This window comes from Dama dama, chromosome 33, assembly GCF_033118175.1.
Source record: "Dama dama isolate Ldn47 chromosome 33, ASM3311817v1, whole genome shotgun sequence".
Taxonomy (NCBI): Eukaryota; Metazoa; Chordata; class Mammalia; order Artiodactyla; family Cervidae; genus Dama; species Dama dama.
In genome coordinates, this window is record NC_083713.1 from 30,785,146 (window position 1) to 30,802,725 (window position 17,580).

General features: G+C 44.3%; 1 protein-coding gene across 2 annotated transcripts in view; it reads left to right on the forward strand.

The window, feature by feature from the left end:
* Positions 1-1,348: 1,348 nt before the first annotated feature.
* STK39 (serine/threonine kinase 39) overlaps positions 1,349-17,580 on the forward strand; it is a 307,047-nt gene continuing 290,815 nt past the window's right edge. For both annotated transcript variants that reach the window (XM_061135654.1, XM_061135653.1), the window contains exon 1: positions 1,349-1,664. In XM_061135654.1, the coding sequence (XP_060991637.1) occupies positions 1,478-1,664 (187 nt within the window). In that variant the 5' untranslated portion in view covers positions 1,349-1,477. The remainder of the gene's footprint in view (positions 1,665-17,580) is intronic.

Sequence of the window (17,580 nt, forward strand, 5' to 3'; positions counted from 1 at the left end):
CTGCATAAAACAATGTACAGCTTTTTTGTTCAGCATGGAGTTCTGTGTGTAGACCAAAGCACGGAAGCCGCTTTACCCCAACTGTGGCATCATGCTGTGAGAGGCTAAGCACACTCATGTTCAGTTTCCATCAATATTTTGATTAGAACTTGTAACATTTCTCCTAATGAATTTCTGGGTTTCATCTGAATTATCTTTTAAAAAGTTTTAAGATTTTTATATGTAAACAGAGGAGACAAAGTATCACGATCTTTCTGAGTTTTCTTAAAAAAAAAAAAAAAAAAGCTCATTCTTCTTATCCAATAGTCCTCATCATGACAACTACACGCGATAATTTTGGCCCAATGAGCATTATGACCATTAGGTCACTGCACCGTTTCAGCTTAAGAAAAGGATGGTGCAATCGCGGTCATCTCTACCAGGGGAACACAGAGAACACTCAGTGTTAAATATGACACCTATAATTAGGGAGACCTATGGTTATACCACAGCAGTTTTAAGGATGAGGTAATTTTAGGAGCGTTGAAAAAGCAGTAATTAATTAAGTTTTCAACGCAGCTTGTGCTGCGGTACATTCTTTGACACCCAGTTATGCTCTGAAAAAGAAATGCCTGCTCTCTGTTGACCTATCGGGTTAGCGTGGCTTTGTTATTAAGGGTCTAAAATTTGAGATTTAGAGTTCAAATCTCTTCGGCTTTATTCTAACTTCTTAGGCCCTTACATCACCTCCCTGGGATCCAAGCGGCTTGGAACTAATGAAGTCTGTGAACAGCCAGAGACCTGAGGCATCACGTTTCACTAAGAAAAAACCCAGAAGGTCTGCGATTAGATTAGGCAAGGTGGGGGAAAGGGTTATTGGCAGGTAGGGCGCCGGAAAGTTACAACTCGGGTTATTCTTTAACCGGCGCCCTACAAACGGCCGGCGTGTAGGTGGCTCACTCGCTAACTTGTAAATGAAGTTCAGGTTCTCTTTACTTGGGGAGACTTTCTGAATCTGAGAACCTGGCGGCGGTTCAACGACCCCGCCCTCGGGGTCCCCAGGGGACATCTTCCGGAGAGCCCGACTGTCTGGGGCGAAGGCGCAGGGAAAGCGGGGAGTGAGGGGGCGAGGGACGCGGGTCCCGAAAGCCAGCCCAACCCGGCCTCGCTCCCCTCGGGTGGAAACTTCCCGGCAGCGAGTCAGGCAGGATGGGGGCGGCGGGGCGGCGGTTCCCCTCGCGGAGGCAGAGGGCTGCGCGCGCGAGGCTCGGGGCGCGCGGCGAGCGGGCCGCCTCCTCCCCTCCCCGCCTCCGCCGGCGCCGCCTCCGCCCTCCGCCCGGCGCGGCCTCCCTCGCTCCCTCCCCTCGTGGCTGGCTCCGGCGGCGGCGGCGGGGAGGGCGTGCGCCGGCCGAGAGGTGTCGGCGGCGAGGGAAGGGAAGTTTCAAGTGGAAGGTCGTCCCCCGGCCGGCGCGTCCTCCGGCTCTCCTCCGGCAGCATCATGGCGGAGCCGAGCGGCTCGCCCGTGCACGTCCAGCAGCCCCAGCAGGCGGCCCCGGTGACAGCGGCGGCCCCGGCAGCAGCGACAGCAGCGCCGGCCCCGGCGGCTCCCGTGGCCACGGCCCCGGCCGCGCAGGCGGTCGGCTGGCCCATCTGCAGGGACGCGTACGAGCTGCAGGAGGTTATCGGTCAGTGCGGAGGACGCGGTGGGGCCGGTCCAGGCCGGGCGGGAGGCGCGGCAGGGGACGCGGGATGCTGGGCTTGTCTGCATGCACGCCCTGGAGGCAGAGCGGTCGGCTTCTGGGCCTACCGGCTTCAACAGTTTTTTTTTTTTTTTTTTTTTTTTTCATTCGTTCGGTGAGCGCGGGTGCTGCAGGAGGTGTCGCGGCGGATGTGACTCGCACTGCAGACGAGCCGCATGCTGCAAACTTTTATCTCCCCGATCGCTGGGGCGGCGGAACTGGGGACCCGGCAACGCCGCCGCATCTCCCTCCTCCCGCGTGCCGGGCCCGCAGCCTGTGGTCGGTGGCCGCGCGAGCAGGCAGCCGCGGTCGGGGTGGGGTTGCGGGGGCGCCGCCCTGGTCTTCCAGCGCCCCCGCGCCGCGCCGGGGGGCCGCGTCCTGGGGGACTCTACCGGCGCAGCCGCGCCTCTGCTCTCTAGCTCCACACCCCTGCCTCCCATCAGCAACCTCTCGCCATGGGTAACCGGCCTACGTAGGAGTTCCGGGGGCCCAGGTTCTTTCCTGAGGCCAGGGAGGATGCTGGCCTCGCTCCCTGACAGCCCCAGCTCCACGCCCGCCTTGCAGCCTGGCTTTCCGCGCCGCCCGGCGCGCCCGGGTACCCGCCTCTCGGTGCCCGGGCGCGGCGCCTGCTGCCCAGCCCGGTCGCCCGGAGAAAGAAGGCGCTCTTGCCTCCTGCCGTGTCCTGGGCCGATGCTTCCCCTCTGGTCCAGGGCCGAACTGCATGAGTTAAAGCCGAGGCTCTCGGTGACCTGCTCCTTGCCTTTCGGTGCCTTCTAGTTGGCTCACAAATATCCCCTTATCTTACATTTTAAAAAACCTGGCAAAGTCGAATGGCAGGAAGCCGCCGTTACTTTTCCCTGGGCCAAGCACGTGAAGGACCAGATTTGTGTTGACCCTTGTTGGATCATCTCGTCTGAGAGGCTTGTTAAACCCAGTTAGGGCACCCTCCACATAAAGTGGGCCCTCATTATTGGCGGTGGGATGGGATGCTGCCTTCTCATATCTTGATGTTTAAGTACATGATGAAAAAGGAATTCAGGATATTTATTTTAAACCCCCCTTCTTTTCGTGAAAAAGAATGTGGCCCTCCCTGCCTTCCTTTATAAAATTAAAACCGGTAATAAGAATTTCATTAGGTGTTTACCCTTTATCACCTGCTACTGCAGGAATGGAGCATAGCATAGACTGAAATAGACAAACGATGGGCAGAACAGTAACCTAGGATGTGAAAGCGCCAAATAACCTTAAATAGGCATCTCAACATAAAATTCTTCGAAAACCCAGGCCTTTTATAACTTTTTGCCAGACTCACGGGGTATGTCTTCCTGTCACTGCATGAATTATGTCTCTTCAAGGGGTTTTTAAAGCCTGTTCAGTGAAAACTCCTTTCACCTGTTAGCTAAGCCCCTTCATCTTCCCAGTCTTACTGTCTGCTTCCAACCTACTTGCCCCCACCCATATTCTGATTGCGCTGATCTCACACTGAGTAGTCAGCTGTCCTGGGATACACCTGGCCTTCCATTCCTTGCTGTCTTTCACAGCCTCTTCTCTTAAGTGCCCATCTTTGTAGTTAATCTCACTCAGCTTGCCACGAATGTTCTTGAAATGCCTTCTGCTTCTTCCAAGGCAAAGTATGGTGGCTTCTTCTACTTTTTTTTTACATGGCTTACAGCATGTAATTCCATAGTTTTTATTTGCGCAACAAAATCTAAGGGCCTACTCTTTCCCAAGCATTGTGCGAGGTTTTTGCGTTTAGAAATGAATAAAATGGTCCTTGCCCTCAAGGGCTTCCCACGTTTAAGTAACTGATTCTATAGGATGTGATGAGTGAGTACTGGTAGAGCATAAAGGAGGGACTGACTGCTTGCTCGGAGAAGTAAGGAAGCAGGATATTCCGCAGAAGACATCTGAGCTGAATTTTGAAGTCTGAATAAGTCTGTAAGTTGCTTGATTATTTCCATTGCTGCTTTTCCTTGTCAGCTGTGAATTCCTTTAGGGTCTTACTTATCCCTCTGACTCCAGTACATGGAGATGGTCCATAAAAGTTAATTGATGTTAAATTGCCACATGTTTCCATAGGGTCTAGGACCAGTATTTACTTATAATCAATTTCTATGCTTATTTTGTTAATTATCAGGGTCAACATGCAAGTTTGCAGTATGCAAGACAATATGCTTGTCTTTTGAAAGCAGTGTTTTGAGTTGACCAGTTTTATGAACTGAAATGAATAAAATCTTAGTTTAATTAAAGTGATGGGATTGATTGCAGGGCTTCTTTCTGCTTGCAGTAGCAGCATTGTTAATTATGGTTGGTCAATTTCATTTAAAAAAATTTTACCTGAGGAATTTGCCAGCAGAAATACCTGCTTGTTACTTCTATGCTGATTTTTGTACATTCGCACTGAAGGAAGGGTTTTCCTACATTTAAAATTATCTCATATTTTTCCAGTTGAAAGAGACGGTCTGTGTGGTGGCCGTGTGGTTGAAAAGTCAAATTGCTGGAGTAGTGTTTTCCAAAGGCTTAATGTTGTAGGGAATTACACACCATTTTCATTTAGCATTTTAATGCTAGTTAAGTAATGAGTGAACTTGCGGTTAAGCACTTCTGCTTAAACATTACACGCAGAAGTTTGTAGTTCAAACATGGAGCCAGCTTCAGTGTGGACGCGGGTGGACAGCCTTGGCCTCTTGGGGGCCACAAGGCAGGTGTCATATGATGGGACTCCGGCAGTGTGAACCGTGACCAGCAGGAGGCTCAGATGTGCCTGAGCAGAAGGCCAGGGGAGGCCAGGTGTTTTAACTTTCCAGCGTGGCATGGAGCACTTTTTCTTCTTTTCCTTCTGGCATAGGTTGGGGCCTCAAGATTAGGAGAGAAGAGGTTTACTGAAGTCCAAACAAAGCAGGTTCAGTTGTTTGATTTCTGTTTTAGAAGAATAAACACAGGATTTTGCAAGTCTAAAAATAAACTTTTCTCTTTGTTATTTCGTTCTCGCGTGGTAAAAGATCAGTGGAGAATTTCTAATAGTAATCTGGTTCAAAAGGTTATGGGCAGCCTGGAAATGATGCAAAATCTGTTGGAGAGAGCTTTATAGAAAGAGGTTAACCATGTTGTGAACTGATTAAATTTCTTGTTTTAGCCATCAGTATTAGTAAATTTCAAATATTTCTGTCTCCTATACAGAAGTAACTGCTCTTGGAAGGTGTTCTAGCCTGTTTAACACCCTTCAGTCTCATTAGTCTTTGTTCTTCACCACCCCCAACTACCCCCATCTCACTCTCAAATCCTTTCTATAGAAGTATATGGGGCACCCAAAGATATGCCAATTGAAAAATTAGTTTATTTGTTGGTGGTATTAATATTATCACTTCAGTTTGCTAAACAAAGAACAAAAGATGAATCATGAAAATGTTGACTTGGGTATCCTTAATCTATTGAACAACCTCAAGGAACTTTCCTGTCAAAAAGTTGTAGTCAGTGCAATATAAGTTTCTGTATTTGACTCAGATAATTTCAGCAGAGGCTGGTATCTGTTGGTTTTCCTGTGAAAAACCCTAAATAGACTTAGGCCTCAGAACATGTTTGATTTCTCATAGTTTTTTTTTTGCAGTATGAGACTTTCTGTAGTTTTGCACCTTATTTCTAAGCATTGCTTCACTTTCATCCTAGACAGTCACTTGGAATCATCCAAAAGGACCACCTACTTCATTTCTCGTCCTTGTCAACAAAAAGAATTTGGTTCCTGGTCTCCTAACTGTAGTTTGACAGAGGGCTTCTCCAGTACTCTGGTTTATTTCTCTCCCGGGGGCTTTGTTTAACTATTCCAGTGCATTTCCCCCAGGTGCAGGTAACAGGCAACTGGCCAGGTCTTTAAGCAGCAGCAGCCGAGAGCACGCCTGCTCTGTGCTCTCGGAAGTTCTGTGGAGCTCTACGGTTTAGGGTTTAGAACTGGTTTTATAGGTGTTCGAAGCGTCATGAGGACAGTGGAGCTACACTGGGTCATGCTTGTTTGCCCGAGACCTCAGAGGCATGGAGCATTGAATGTCTGCATTCTGATCTCCCAGACCTATAAGCCGGGCTGCTTTGCCACTGCTGTCAGTGGGTTAATTTTTTTTTTTTTTTTAACTAAAAGAGTCTTGAGATGCTTAGCTTCATGCAGGTGTTTTGATTTTCATATCATTTCACTTTTTTTCTTCTTGGTAAGGAGAAAAATGTATATAGAACTCTAGTGCTTTTTTTCATTATTGTGATAAAATATATGTAACATGAGATTTACCATTTTCTAAGTGTACAATTCAGCAATGCTAATTACATTGACAGCAGAAATGCTTTTAAACGTGCTGTTCAAACTAGCATGTATGAAAAATCTCTAGGTTAAGAGAAACTTGTGGTAGAATTTCCATAGTATTTGCTTTATTTATGCATTTGATTTATGACCAGTAATGTGAATTTCCTTCCATCTATTGTAGTCTATTGTGTCCCACATTTTTGATGGTGTTGGAGAGTAATTTGAAGTGTCGAGTCGGGCGGCCTGGTCTGTTTCATGGACGGGCACTGGCAGTTGCTGGCTGTGTGATCTTAAGCCAAGTTGCTTAGAGGTGTCTGCACTTGGCATCCTCATTCAGGACCTGGAAATGGTAACAGCAGGGTTTGCGGGGAAAGGGAGACTGTGGAGCTCTTAGAACAGTGCCTGGCTCAGGGTGAGCTTTCCGGGAGCCTGAGCCCGCAACTGTTGTAGGCTGTGCCAGCTGATCAGATCCACGTTACTGGGAGAGAACCCTGCCCAGACTCTGGCCAGACTTGGGAGCATCTTGGAGTTTCTTTGCCCAGGAGAGTTGGCTCTTGAGTCCCCGCCTTCCGGTGGGCGGCTGGCTGGGGAGCCCGAGGGCCCTGCGGGGAGGAAGCTGCAGAGACCTGTGGAATCGGACAGCTCAGGGCTTCGGGTGCCAGATGGCTCTTTGACAAGGGCATCCTGCAGGAAGATGGGTGGAGGAAAGGCCCGGCGTGAAGGGCTTCATGAGCAACCTGCTCTGACTGCACTTTTCCCCCACCTCTGGAGGCTGCCGCGCTGGCAGGAAATGCTGCTGACTCAGAGAAATCGTCCCTGTGTGCCCCAGCAAGGCAGAGGGCATTTGTCTGCAGATCAGGTCATCCCTGTGGCTCCCCTGTCTCCTTCCTTGCCTCGCTGCCCTTCCCGCCACTTATAAATACTCTCGAGTCTCCCTCTTAACAGTTTCACAGCAAAGGAGAACAAAACAGGACACTCTTACTACTCCCTCCTCTAGCTCCTGCCTTATCTCTTTCCTTCCCTTCCCAGTGGAGAACCTCCCTTCCACTGCTTACTTATATCTGGCCTCTACCCCTTTGCTAAGAAGCCAAAGTTGGAATCTCCATGATCACCGTGGCCTTCTGTGACTGCAGCCAGTGACTCCGCAGGGCTTCCCTCTCTTCCTCTCTCTGCAGGAGTTGACGCCACCTACCTTTTCTCCTACTACTTTTCTGACTGTCCTTGCTCCAGGATCCACTTCTCCATGGCTCTGAGGCTTCAGCCACAGCCTAAAATGCCCAGGGCCTGCCCAGTCTTTGGACTGGTGTGAGAGCTCCCTTTCAAATGTCTTTTTGTAGATACTTCACAGAACTTCATATAGTGAAACTCACTGTCCCTCCACCTTTGCATCAGTGCTCCTTCTACATTCTCCATCTTGCTGAAGACCCTTGAGGATGAAGCAGAAACGTGCTGCTCATCCCACCTTTTCCTGGCTTCCTCCATCTCCGGCATCTGATTGGTATTCAGCATTTTGGATCCCACCTTTGAGGCTTCTCTCATTCTTCCTCTTGGTCATCGTTGGTTCACTTCAGGCCTCTCTCAGTTCTTACTTGAGTGACTGTAATCTCTTCATAACCCGGTTTCTCGTCTGCAGCCTTGCTTCCAGCTCTAGTAAGCGTTGCTACCAAAGTGATACCCAAATTTTTATCAGTTACCACCAGACTTAGACCTTTTTCAAAGTGGCTCTTCCATGATGCTCAGGATGAACTCTGAGCAGGTGTTTAAGGCCTTCTGGAATTGTCTTTTGCCTTCCATTCAGTGCCCCCCCACCCTTGTCATTGCAGTTCTCAGGACAGACTCCCAGCCAGGGGGAATGTTTTGCAGCTGCTGAAATGCTTCCTGCTTTCCCAGTCCCTTCTAGGCAAGTTTTCTCTGCCTGCAACACCATTCCACCTCTCTTCCATTGTCATATATTTAACAGAGAGCTCTGTCTCTCCTTAAAGCATTACCTTTATTGAAGTATAAAAGGCACACGGAAGAATACATGTCGTAAATGTATAGCCTGATGGATGTTCATAAACAGAACCCACCTGGATGCAGGCTCCCCTTTAAAACCTGGAATAAATGGTTTCTCTTCACAGAAACAGTCCTCTGCCCCCAAATCTCCTTCCTCTCTGCCTCCTCTCTTGGCGCTTTCATCCCTGGCGATCCTTATACCCTTGCGGCTTATTGCCTCCTTGCTCATCCTGGCACTAGATGTCACTCTTCCTTGAGGACAGGTCGTTGGCCTCCATTCCCCATACCTCCCACTAAAGATTTGGTAAATATTTTCTGGGTGAAAGTCTGAATTTTAGGGATAAACACTCCCTGCGCCCCTACGTTGGAAGAGGAACACCGCCTCACTTCTGAATATTTGCCTCCTTGGATCCTGAAGATTTAATCTTGCCTGTGGTTAATGATGATGCTCATTTCGTTGTGTTTGGGCCAGTCAGCTTAAAGGGCTCTGGAGAAATTAGCTCGTTAATCCTCCCAGATCAAGAGTAAGCACTTTGAATACTTGCACCTGCCTGTGCTGGGCAGGTAGGCAGGCAGAGGCCTGGCTTTCCTGAGGTCATCGTTCTGCGAGGTGGCCTGTCCGGATTAAAGGATCCAGAGAGCAGTAACGGTGCCCCCCGCCTTTTTTTTTTTTTTTAAACTCGGGCATTGCAGAGCAGGGTTGGGAAGTCCTGGCACATCTCTCCTCTCAAACTTTCCTGAGTGTACCCGTGACCTCTGGCTGTTTGTGTAGTTATATATAACCCAGCCTTGAAGCTCTGTGGGGCTTCTTGCTGTGTAGAAATCAGGACTGTTGAAGATGAGGGATACAGGTGAAACACGGCAGCAGACTGCCAGGACAGGTGGTTTTCAGAGGTTGTCACGAAGTCAGGAATTATATTGTTTAGACAAGGGACTGGGGGATGATAGGATTGGTGTGGTACGTGGTGAGACTATAGAAGTAGGTCTTGTAAACCAAAAGCAATCTAATGTGTGTTATAATTCCTCTGTGGTGTATTCTTGGAAAAGTTGTTTTTTCCCCATTAAATGAAAGTCTCCACGTAATCAAGTGAAGTTTTACATTTTCCTCCAGGACAGTTTTGTTTAAATTATCCCCAAACAGCTCCAAGATGGCTGAAGTGATTCAAGTGCTTCAGGTGTTTCTTTTTCCAAATGTGCTATTCATTGTAGTTTAGGCTACTAAGGAAGAATTCAGTATAGTAATTAAAAAGGCATTTTAGATTTGGGTTAACTGGGAAACAGAGGAGAAGTAGCAGTCCTTTAGAGAATGGATTGGCAAGCCTGTAGTTCAGAATTGATTTACAGAAACACCTTGGGAATCTGATGTATTTGCTGATGTATTTCACATTTCTTCTCACTTGCTGAACAGTTATTTGGGAATAAACTGTTGGACACTGAGGGAGTAGATGAATTGATCTTTTAAACTAATTGCTTATTTTGATACATGGGAAAACATCTTTTTAAGATAGAACTTAAAACATCATTTTAAGATATTTTGTTTTCAAACTTTTTCCAAGGAAGTGGCATTTAGTGTAAGTCAGAGGCCTAGTCCTGGGGGTGTTCATTCAGTTCTTCCCTTAGGTGAAAATGTGTATTCTGGTGACATTTATGGAGTTCAGGTTTCCAACGTTAAGTCACTAAATTACCAGAGGAACGAGTATGGTAAGTAGAAATTGATGACTTTCTTTCATGTGAATGATAGATCTTCACTGGGGGAGTGTATGAGAAGCCAGTGACCTGTGATGATTCTGAGACTTCTCACAGTGGCTCTATTGATGGTTGAGATCCTGGAAGATTCATGATCTCTTTTGAACAGGTAGCATTAGTTTGTAGCAGGGTTCGTGATAAGGGGCATTCCAGTTATGTTCTTTTCTGCTCTGTTTTTTTGGGGGGTTGAAAAGGATTAAACTTGGGGATTGGTGCCTTTGGTCTGTCTGTGTTGTTATTTTACTTTGAATTATTTGGCCTGTCCTTCCATCTTCCCTCCCTCACTTCCTCCCTCCCTTCCTCTCCTTTCCTTTCTTCCTTCCTTTGAAACTGTCGGTGTCGCCATCACCTTTCTCAGTTGTGGGCTGACTCAAAAAAGCAGAGGAAGAGAGTGCTCCAGGGAAGAAACGATAGGTTGATTGTTGTTCAGTCGCTCGGCCGTGTCCGATGCTTTGTGACCCCGTGGACTGCCGCATGCCAGGCTTCCCTGTCCTTCACTGTCTCCCGGAGTTTGCTTAGACTCCTGTCCGTTGAGTTGATGATGCCATCCAACCATCTCCTCCTCTGCTAGGTCAGTGCTGGTTTTTTAAGGTCAGTTCCTAAGAATACCACGTAAGAATACTGGGGGATAATGAAATTTAATTTTGGAGGAAACTGAAGAGAAAGTTCATTCCTGTTCCTTTGTTTCTACAAGTGAAGATTCTCGCAGCCTGCCTGAAAGTAACTTGCCTGTGGTCCAGATGTCCTTAGACTCTCAGACCATTTCTTCCTATTCAGTTCAGTGTTTTCTTCCACTTACATCATGTTGATTCCTCATTGGTGGGAAGGAGGAAGTTAGATTATTGACTCAGTGAATTTTACACCTACTGTTTTAATAAAGTAAATATATGATTTATCTGGAAACATATTTACCATATAGATATTATAGTAAAAATCTTATGTATTGCATTAGAGGGGATCAAATGATCTCTGTATGTATTTCTTTCTTCACCAGGGCATATTTATTTAACATGTAAATAAAGGTGATATATAAACATAAAATAGTTTCATTTCAATCATCATCTTTTGTCTGGGTTGTTGGAATAGATTATATTTTTAATGCTTGGTTAGAACCTGTTAGTGACGTGGAAAGGTGTGTGTGTGTGTGAGAGAGAGAGAGAGAGAGAGAGTGTGTGTGTGTGTGTGTGTGTGTGTGTGTGTGTGTGTGTTGGCAAAAAGGTTGAGGAGCAGCGAGTAGATGTATTGATCCTTCAGGGCTGATCATTCGCTGGAGCAGAGCTTCTGCACTAAAGCCAGGTCCCTGCTGCCAGGCTGATAACTTTATCACGATCCGAGCAGCAACAGCATTCCCAGCAGTGTCTAGTTTGGAGCTGTCCACTGTGGTAATCGCTAGCCACATGGTGGCTATTTCAATTTGAATAATTAAAATTAAATTTTCTGAGTGGCAAGGGATGAAGAGGCGGAGCACAGAGGATGTTTAGGACAGTGAAACTGCTCCGTGTGATACCATAATGATGGATACGTGTCATTGTACATTTGTCCAGACCTAAAGAATGTATAGCAAAGAGAGTGAGCCCTAATGTAAACTGTGGACTTTGAATGATAAAGATGTATTAATGTCAGTTCATCAGTTGTAGCAAATGTACCACTCTGTCGGGGGATGTTGATAATGGGGGAAGCTGTGCATGTGAAGGAAGGGATGGGGGTATACGGGGAAAATTCTGCTTTCCTCTCAATTTTGCTGTGACCCTAAAACTGCTTTAAAAATAAAATCTTTAAAAATTAAGTAAAATACAGTTCCTCAGTGACACTCGCCACATTATACTCAATAGCCAACTGTGACTAGTGCAGCTGAGGAACTGTATTTTATTTATTTCCTTTCAGGTCGATAAAACTTGCACAGTAAAGTGGGCTTCCTAGGTGGCTCAGTGGTAAAGAACCCGCCTGCCAATGCAGGAGACGCAGGTTTGATTCTTGAGTCGGGAAGGTCCCCTGGAGAAGGAAATGGCAACCCACTCCAGTATTCTTGCCTGGAAAATCCATGGACAGAGGAGCCTGGCGGGCTACAGTCCACGGGCTCTCAGAGCGCCAGACACGACTTAGCCACTAAACACATCCAGTAAAGTACCTTTTGGATCATGCAGATACAGACTATTTCCATGACCACAAAAAGTTTTATTGGATGGTGCTGGATGGTAATATGTTCAAAAACTGACTAAATATTATTATGTTGGCTGTAAATATTCTGTGGCCACCTCCTGCTAGCACACAAAGCATTGCCATTGACTTAGAAGTACGAAAAGAGACAGACATTGCTAACCTCATTTAAAATAATTTTTTTTGACTATATGCTCTATTAGAAAGCTAATTGATTCTTATTTCAGAACAAGTTATTCTTTTTTGTATGTGGTGGAGTAGATACCCCCATTGATGTAGGAAGATAGTTTTGAAGTTTTGAGTTTTATCTTACCCACTTAACTCTTTTAGGATGTTCTTGTGATTACTGTAAACACAGAATCCTCCCAAATGAAATCCAGTATTTTTAGAAGAATCAAAATATTACATTTCCTCAAGAAATCTCTTCAGAGCCTTGGGGTTGAATGCGGTAAACAGAGTCACTTCAGTTTATCTTCTTTTAGGTAATGAAGTAAGAAAGAACTGAGTAAATAGTTTTTTTTTGGTGAAATAGCAAAGACGTGAAGTTAACTCCACTTATAAAAAATGATAGCTGTATCAATTTTAGTCACTTAAATGGTGAGTCTGAATCATAGTCCTTTTTTTCCCCTTGACTTTAAAACATTTTGGTAGTTGAGTAATTAAAGGATTTAATGGTTTAGTCTAAGTTTTATACCACAAAGCAAATAAAACATCCAATATTGAAGTCAGAACCTTAATAGAAATTCAAACTCAATCAATCACCACTGTTTGGGTAGGACACCTGCTTTATTAGGAGAGGGAATTAATGATTGAAGGGTGAAAAAGGTATCTGTGGAGGGAGATTAACTGGGTTTAATTTGGGGCAGTTCAGGAACGGTTTGTACTTTATCACGTTTAGTGTCCCTAGGGTGACCGGGACAATCACAGAGAATGTTTTACTATGTAATCCTTTTTTCTTTCCTTGTAGATGCCCTTTCCAGTTTCTGGAGTCCTAAATCCAGTGCCTGACCTTCAACAAGGGTTGTTGTGGAAACATTTTTAATGTGGCACCTTTCCTGGGCATTTGGGTGGCTGAAATAGAAGGAGGGAAGTGTCTCTGTGTATTTTCAAATTTTGATCATTCGGGCAAATTTAAGAATAGTGATATTTTTGGCACAGATTTTTTTTTTTTAAGTCAAGATCAGGACTAAGTTGTTTATCTTTACTAAAATAAATGCTCTTCGGTTGTTTAAAAAGTGACAGTCTCTAGGGCGGAGAGATAACGAACCTCTTAGTTCCTCTGTAGCCATCTTCCCGATTGTTTCCATAGAAGCAGCAAGACTTTTTAAAGGCTATAATTTTACATCCTACACTTTAGAGCCCTCTAGAAATAGACAAATAGGCAGCTTTGTAGCTTATATATTTGCTTAAGTAGTCTTTAAAGGCAAAGAGGGTAACTGCCATGCAGTCACTGGGATAGGGAGAAGTTGCAGTCAGGCGCTTGTTTGGCTTCACTTACAGGTGACGGTCCATTTAGGCTGTTGTATTAAGAGTGACATTGTTGGGAGTTCTCTGGTAGCCTAGTGGTTGAGACTCTGTGTTTTCACTGCTATGGCCCAGGTTCAACCCCTGATTGGGAAGATCCTGTACAATGTGTGGCTTGGCAAAAAAAAAAAAAAAAAAAAAAAGTTGACATTGTTTTCAGCTGTATGTAGCTGTTTAAAAATGAAATATTCTCTTGGAGCTATTATACTTGAAAGAAAAGGAGTGACAAAAATGTGAAAAGGTGATATTTATGAGATCTGACCAACTTGAAAATTAATTGTATCAGAACTGATATACACAAAAAGTATTGTTTCCTTCAAGGGGACATAGTGGGATGGGGTCCACTTTTTCTTTATAGCCATCTTTTATTTTAAATTCAAAAATTACCCATTTCCATCAGGCCTCATGTGAAGAAAGAAGACTGATTTTCTGATGTGACATTAATTTGCTCTTAAGGTCTTTCCCAGGCTGTTTTTTAGCAGTTGCAGCTTGATCAGAGTCGTTATCTAACCTCACAAAATGACCCTAGCCTTCACAGTGCTTTTAGTTGTTTAAAGGCAGTTTTGTTTACTATTATTTTTTAATAGATTCTGCACCACTACTTCATAGAAATAATGAGATTATCCAGGACTGTGGTTTGCCATTACAATGAGCTGTTTGTCTAGAGGCAGGAGTAGCAATAGCAAAAGCTGAGGGCCCGAGAGGATGCGTCATAGAGTGGGGAGGAGGGTGGGTTGTGAGGTTCCAAAACAGGATCTGTAAAGCCAGAGGCAAGATGGCATCATTGGAAGGCAAAGGCTAGCACAAGGCAGCAAAAGTCCTCAGACCCAGGCAGGAGTGGATGAAATGGAGAATAAGAACTCAGGGGACTATTCAAGTTCACAGGGGTTCAGCAAGGGGCCAAGGCAAGTGGGGACAATGTAACTTTTCCCAGAAAGTTTCAGTGGGTGTATCTTGCTGGGCCGGGCACCCCATTTGAAGCTCTGCCTTCAAGGGGGTGTCTGACCATCAGAAAGGCTCAGTTCTCCAGGTGTGGATTCTCGAGGTCTCTGCACCAGCTGTGTATCACTGTGTAACAAACCATCCCAAAACTTAATGGCTTAAAATAATGACCTTTTTATTTGCTTACAATTCCATGGATTGGCCACTGGGGCTCCACTGGGCAGTTCCGCTGGTCTCACCTAGGGATATGGTCTGTGGCCAGCTGGTCTGGGGCTCCCTATTTTAAGATGCTGTCACTGTGTGTGTTGTGGTTGGTGCCAGTGGGTGGCTGGCCCTCTCTTTCTGTTGAGTCCTTCTCAAGGAAGTCCACCTGGAGTGGAGCTGCAGGGGCTCTGGAGGCCTCGGCTTAGTGGTCACGAAGCGTGACGGGGCCTCTTTCAGGTGGTCAGAGCACGTCACAGGGCTAGCTCAGACTCAGGCCAGAGGGAGGTTGCTTTTCCCGCTTACTGGGAAGGATGGTTAAATCACATGGCAAGAGGAACATGTGTACGGAGATGGGAGGAATTCTTATTGCCATCTTTGTAAATTCTCTACCGCAACAGCTTTATTCAGGTTGAGGGTGATGAATGCAGTGTTTGTCAATCATTGAACATTTGTTTTTTACTTGTGATTGGGGAGCTATTACCTGACTACCTTCCCCCTGGTGGTTATAGTGTGGTTGACTACAGGTTTCATAAGCGAATGTGTGATGTGAACTATCCATCAAAGTCATTTTGGCAGGAAGAGTGGCTTTAGAATGTATAACTTGGTAAGAAATCTAAACATATCTATTCTAATGTAACATTTGAAGGGCAGAGGGTTAAGTCCGTGTATGTGTGTGTGTGCGTGCGCACGTGTGCGTGCAATGCTGATCCTTTTTTAGCCTTCAGGTGTTTTATTCCAGACTGACCTTACAATTCAACAGCACCACATTAAAAATATAGATTGTTTGTGTGCAAGTGTAATTATTTCTCCTGCCACGTTGAAGTCAGTGAGGTAGGTCTGTCACAGCTCTAAAAATAACGTTTTCTCTGTATCACTCAGTTTAAAGGTAGATTGTTGCCTAGACAATCATGAAAGTTTCTTTACTTTGAAGTCGATCCAGTGATATTGTACTCCCTGTTTTATAAATCAGTTTTCAAAAAAGAATTGCCAGCTTATTAGGATAAAAATATTGGAAACCTATTAATAGTTATCAACAGAATTTGCCCACTTTCTTTAGTTTATCATATACTAATAGCAGAAATCATAGAAGGATGGGAGGTATGCATGTATACCATTTATTAAATTTAAAAGTCTTTCTGGTAAAATCCCTTGTCATAAGATATTATATGCTTTTAGATGTGGAAAGAGGGCTGGGTGTTATCTTTTTAAGTATTTAAATGTTAAGTGGCTTGCTGTTCATTCCAAAGGGGAGACAGATCTGTACATGGATAAGATATGTGGAACTGTGGTTGGCTAACACCCATCTCTCATTAGAAAAGGATGTTACCTAGCCCTCTGAGTTACAAAACAACAACAACAAACCTCCAATCTTATTTAAAGTTCCCAAATATCATGTAAGTACTAATAGATGGTCATTATAGAAAGTTTGGATAATACAAGTGGGTGAAAAGGGGGAAAAAAATCACCAATTACATGATGGCCCAGGAGTAGATGCTGTTTGAATTTTGCCATAGGAGTGTAAGTTTAAATGGAACAGGACTGTAGATGAAAAGCATAAATTGATGTTTTTGGAAATTGATACATTTTCGTATTCCCAGTACTTTCACATTTAGTTTGTTTGGAGAAAGAAAAATAAACTAGTCTTAGATTAATACCTGCTTGGCAAAAGTGATTTGTTTCTTGAGAATTTGGTACATACTGAGGGTCAAACATGAGACTTTGGGTGGCTCAAAGGTGGTAAAGAATCAGACTGCCAATGCAGGAGATGTGGGTTTGATCCCTGGAGAAGGAAATGGCAGCCCGCTCCGGTATTCTTGCCTGGGAAATTCTATGGACAGAGGAGCCTGGTGGGCAGAAGTGCATGCGGTCACAATGAGTTGGACATGACAGAGCACACACGAACACAGGAGAGTCAAACATACTTTATGATTGGACAGAAAACATGTGCATTTTTTCACTTATGTATTCTTGGAATGCATTTACAGTCTAATCTTAACGTCTGTGTTACAGTTTATTTCTTAGAAGTATCTGTTCTGCTTTGTCTTTTGTCCTCTGGGTGTTATGGATCACCTTATTCTGGTATCTGGTACTTGTCTGATGGAAAGTGAAAACATTTTACAGAAAGTTCTGGTACAGAGGGAAGTTAAGAGTAAGTAACTTTCCTGTTGTTTGTGGGTGTGTTTGAGCACAGTAATGATTTTGAGATTTCACATTGACCTTTCATATCAAACCTTGAACTGGCAGCGAGAATTTTCTAGATTGGTTAAATATCTCTTTGTAGAACTAGCTTTTTGATTTCAGGGATATATGGGAGAAATGAATCTCTAGGAATTTAATTTAATGATCTGAATGTTGAGTGTTTTGGTCTTTTAAGTTTGGATTTCATAGCATTTTGATCAAAAGGATGAAATCCCCATTGGCATGACTAGTGTTTGTTTAAAAAGTTTTAAAATTACAAAATAAAATAAATACTTAGGTGTCAAGCTGGTGAAAAATAACAGCCCTCAAATTTTCATTTCCTAGCCATAGCCTGTGTGGTCAGTGAGATGTGTATCCTTCTACATTGTTTTCATGTGTATAATTTTTCTCAAATGTAAATATTATACATGAAATGTGGTAACTGTGCATCATATTCTACAACTTACAGACTTTACTTCTACAAATAATATATATTACATGTATATTTTATTTCCATATATTTTCATATGTATTTATAGTAAAATATTATAAATATTCACAGCTTTCATTCTAGGTCAGTTCTTACAGATCCACTTCACTTTAAAACATGCCAATTTATTTCTGTTTGGGGTCCATTTCTATTATGTGGATGTACTTTACTTAACCAGTCCTTTAGCAATTAACCCATTGGTTGTCTCTAGGGGTCCGTATTTCTGTAGCTGGAGATCCAGAAGTGGGACTGCAGGGACTTGTGGCATTGTATTTGTACTTCTGATAGATACCATGAAAATGTTCTCCACTTGTTATGTTAATTAATTGCCCTCTTAGTTG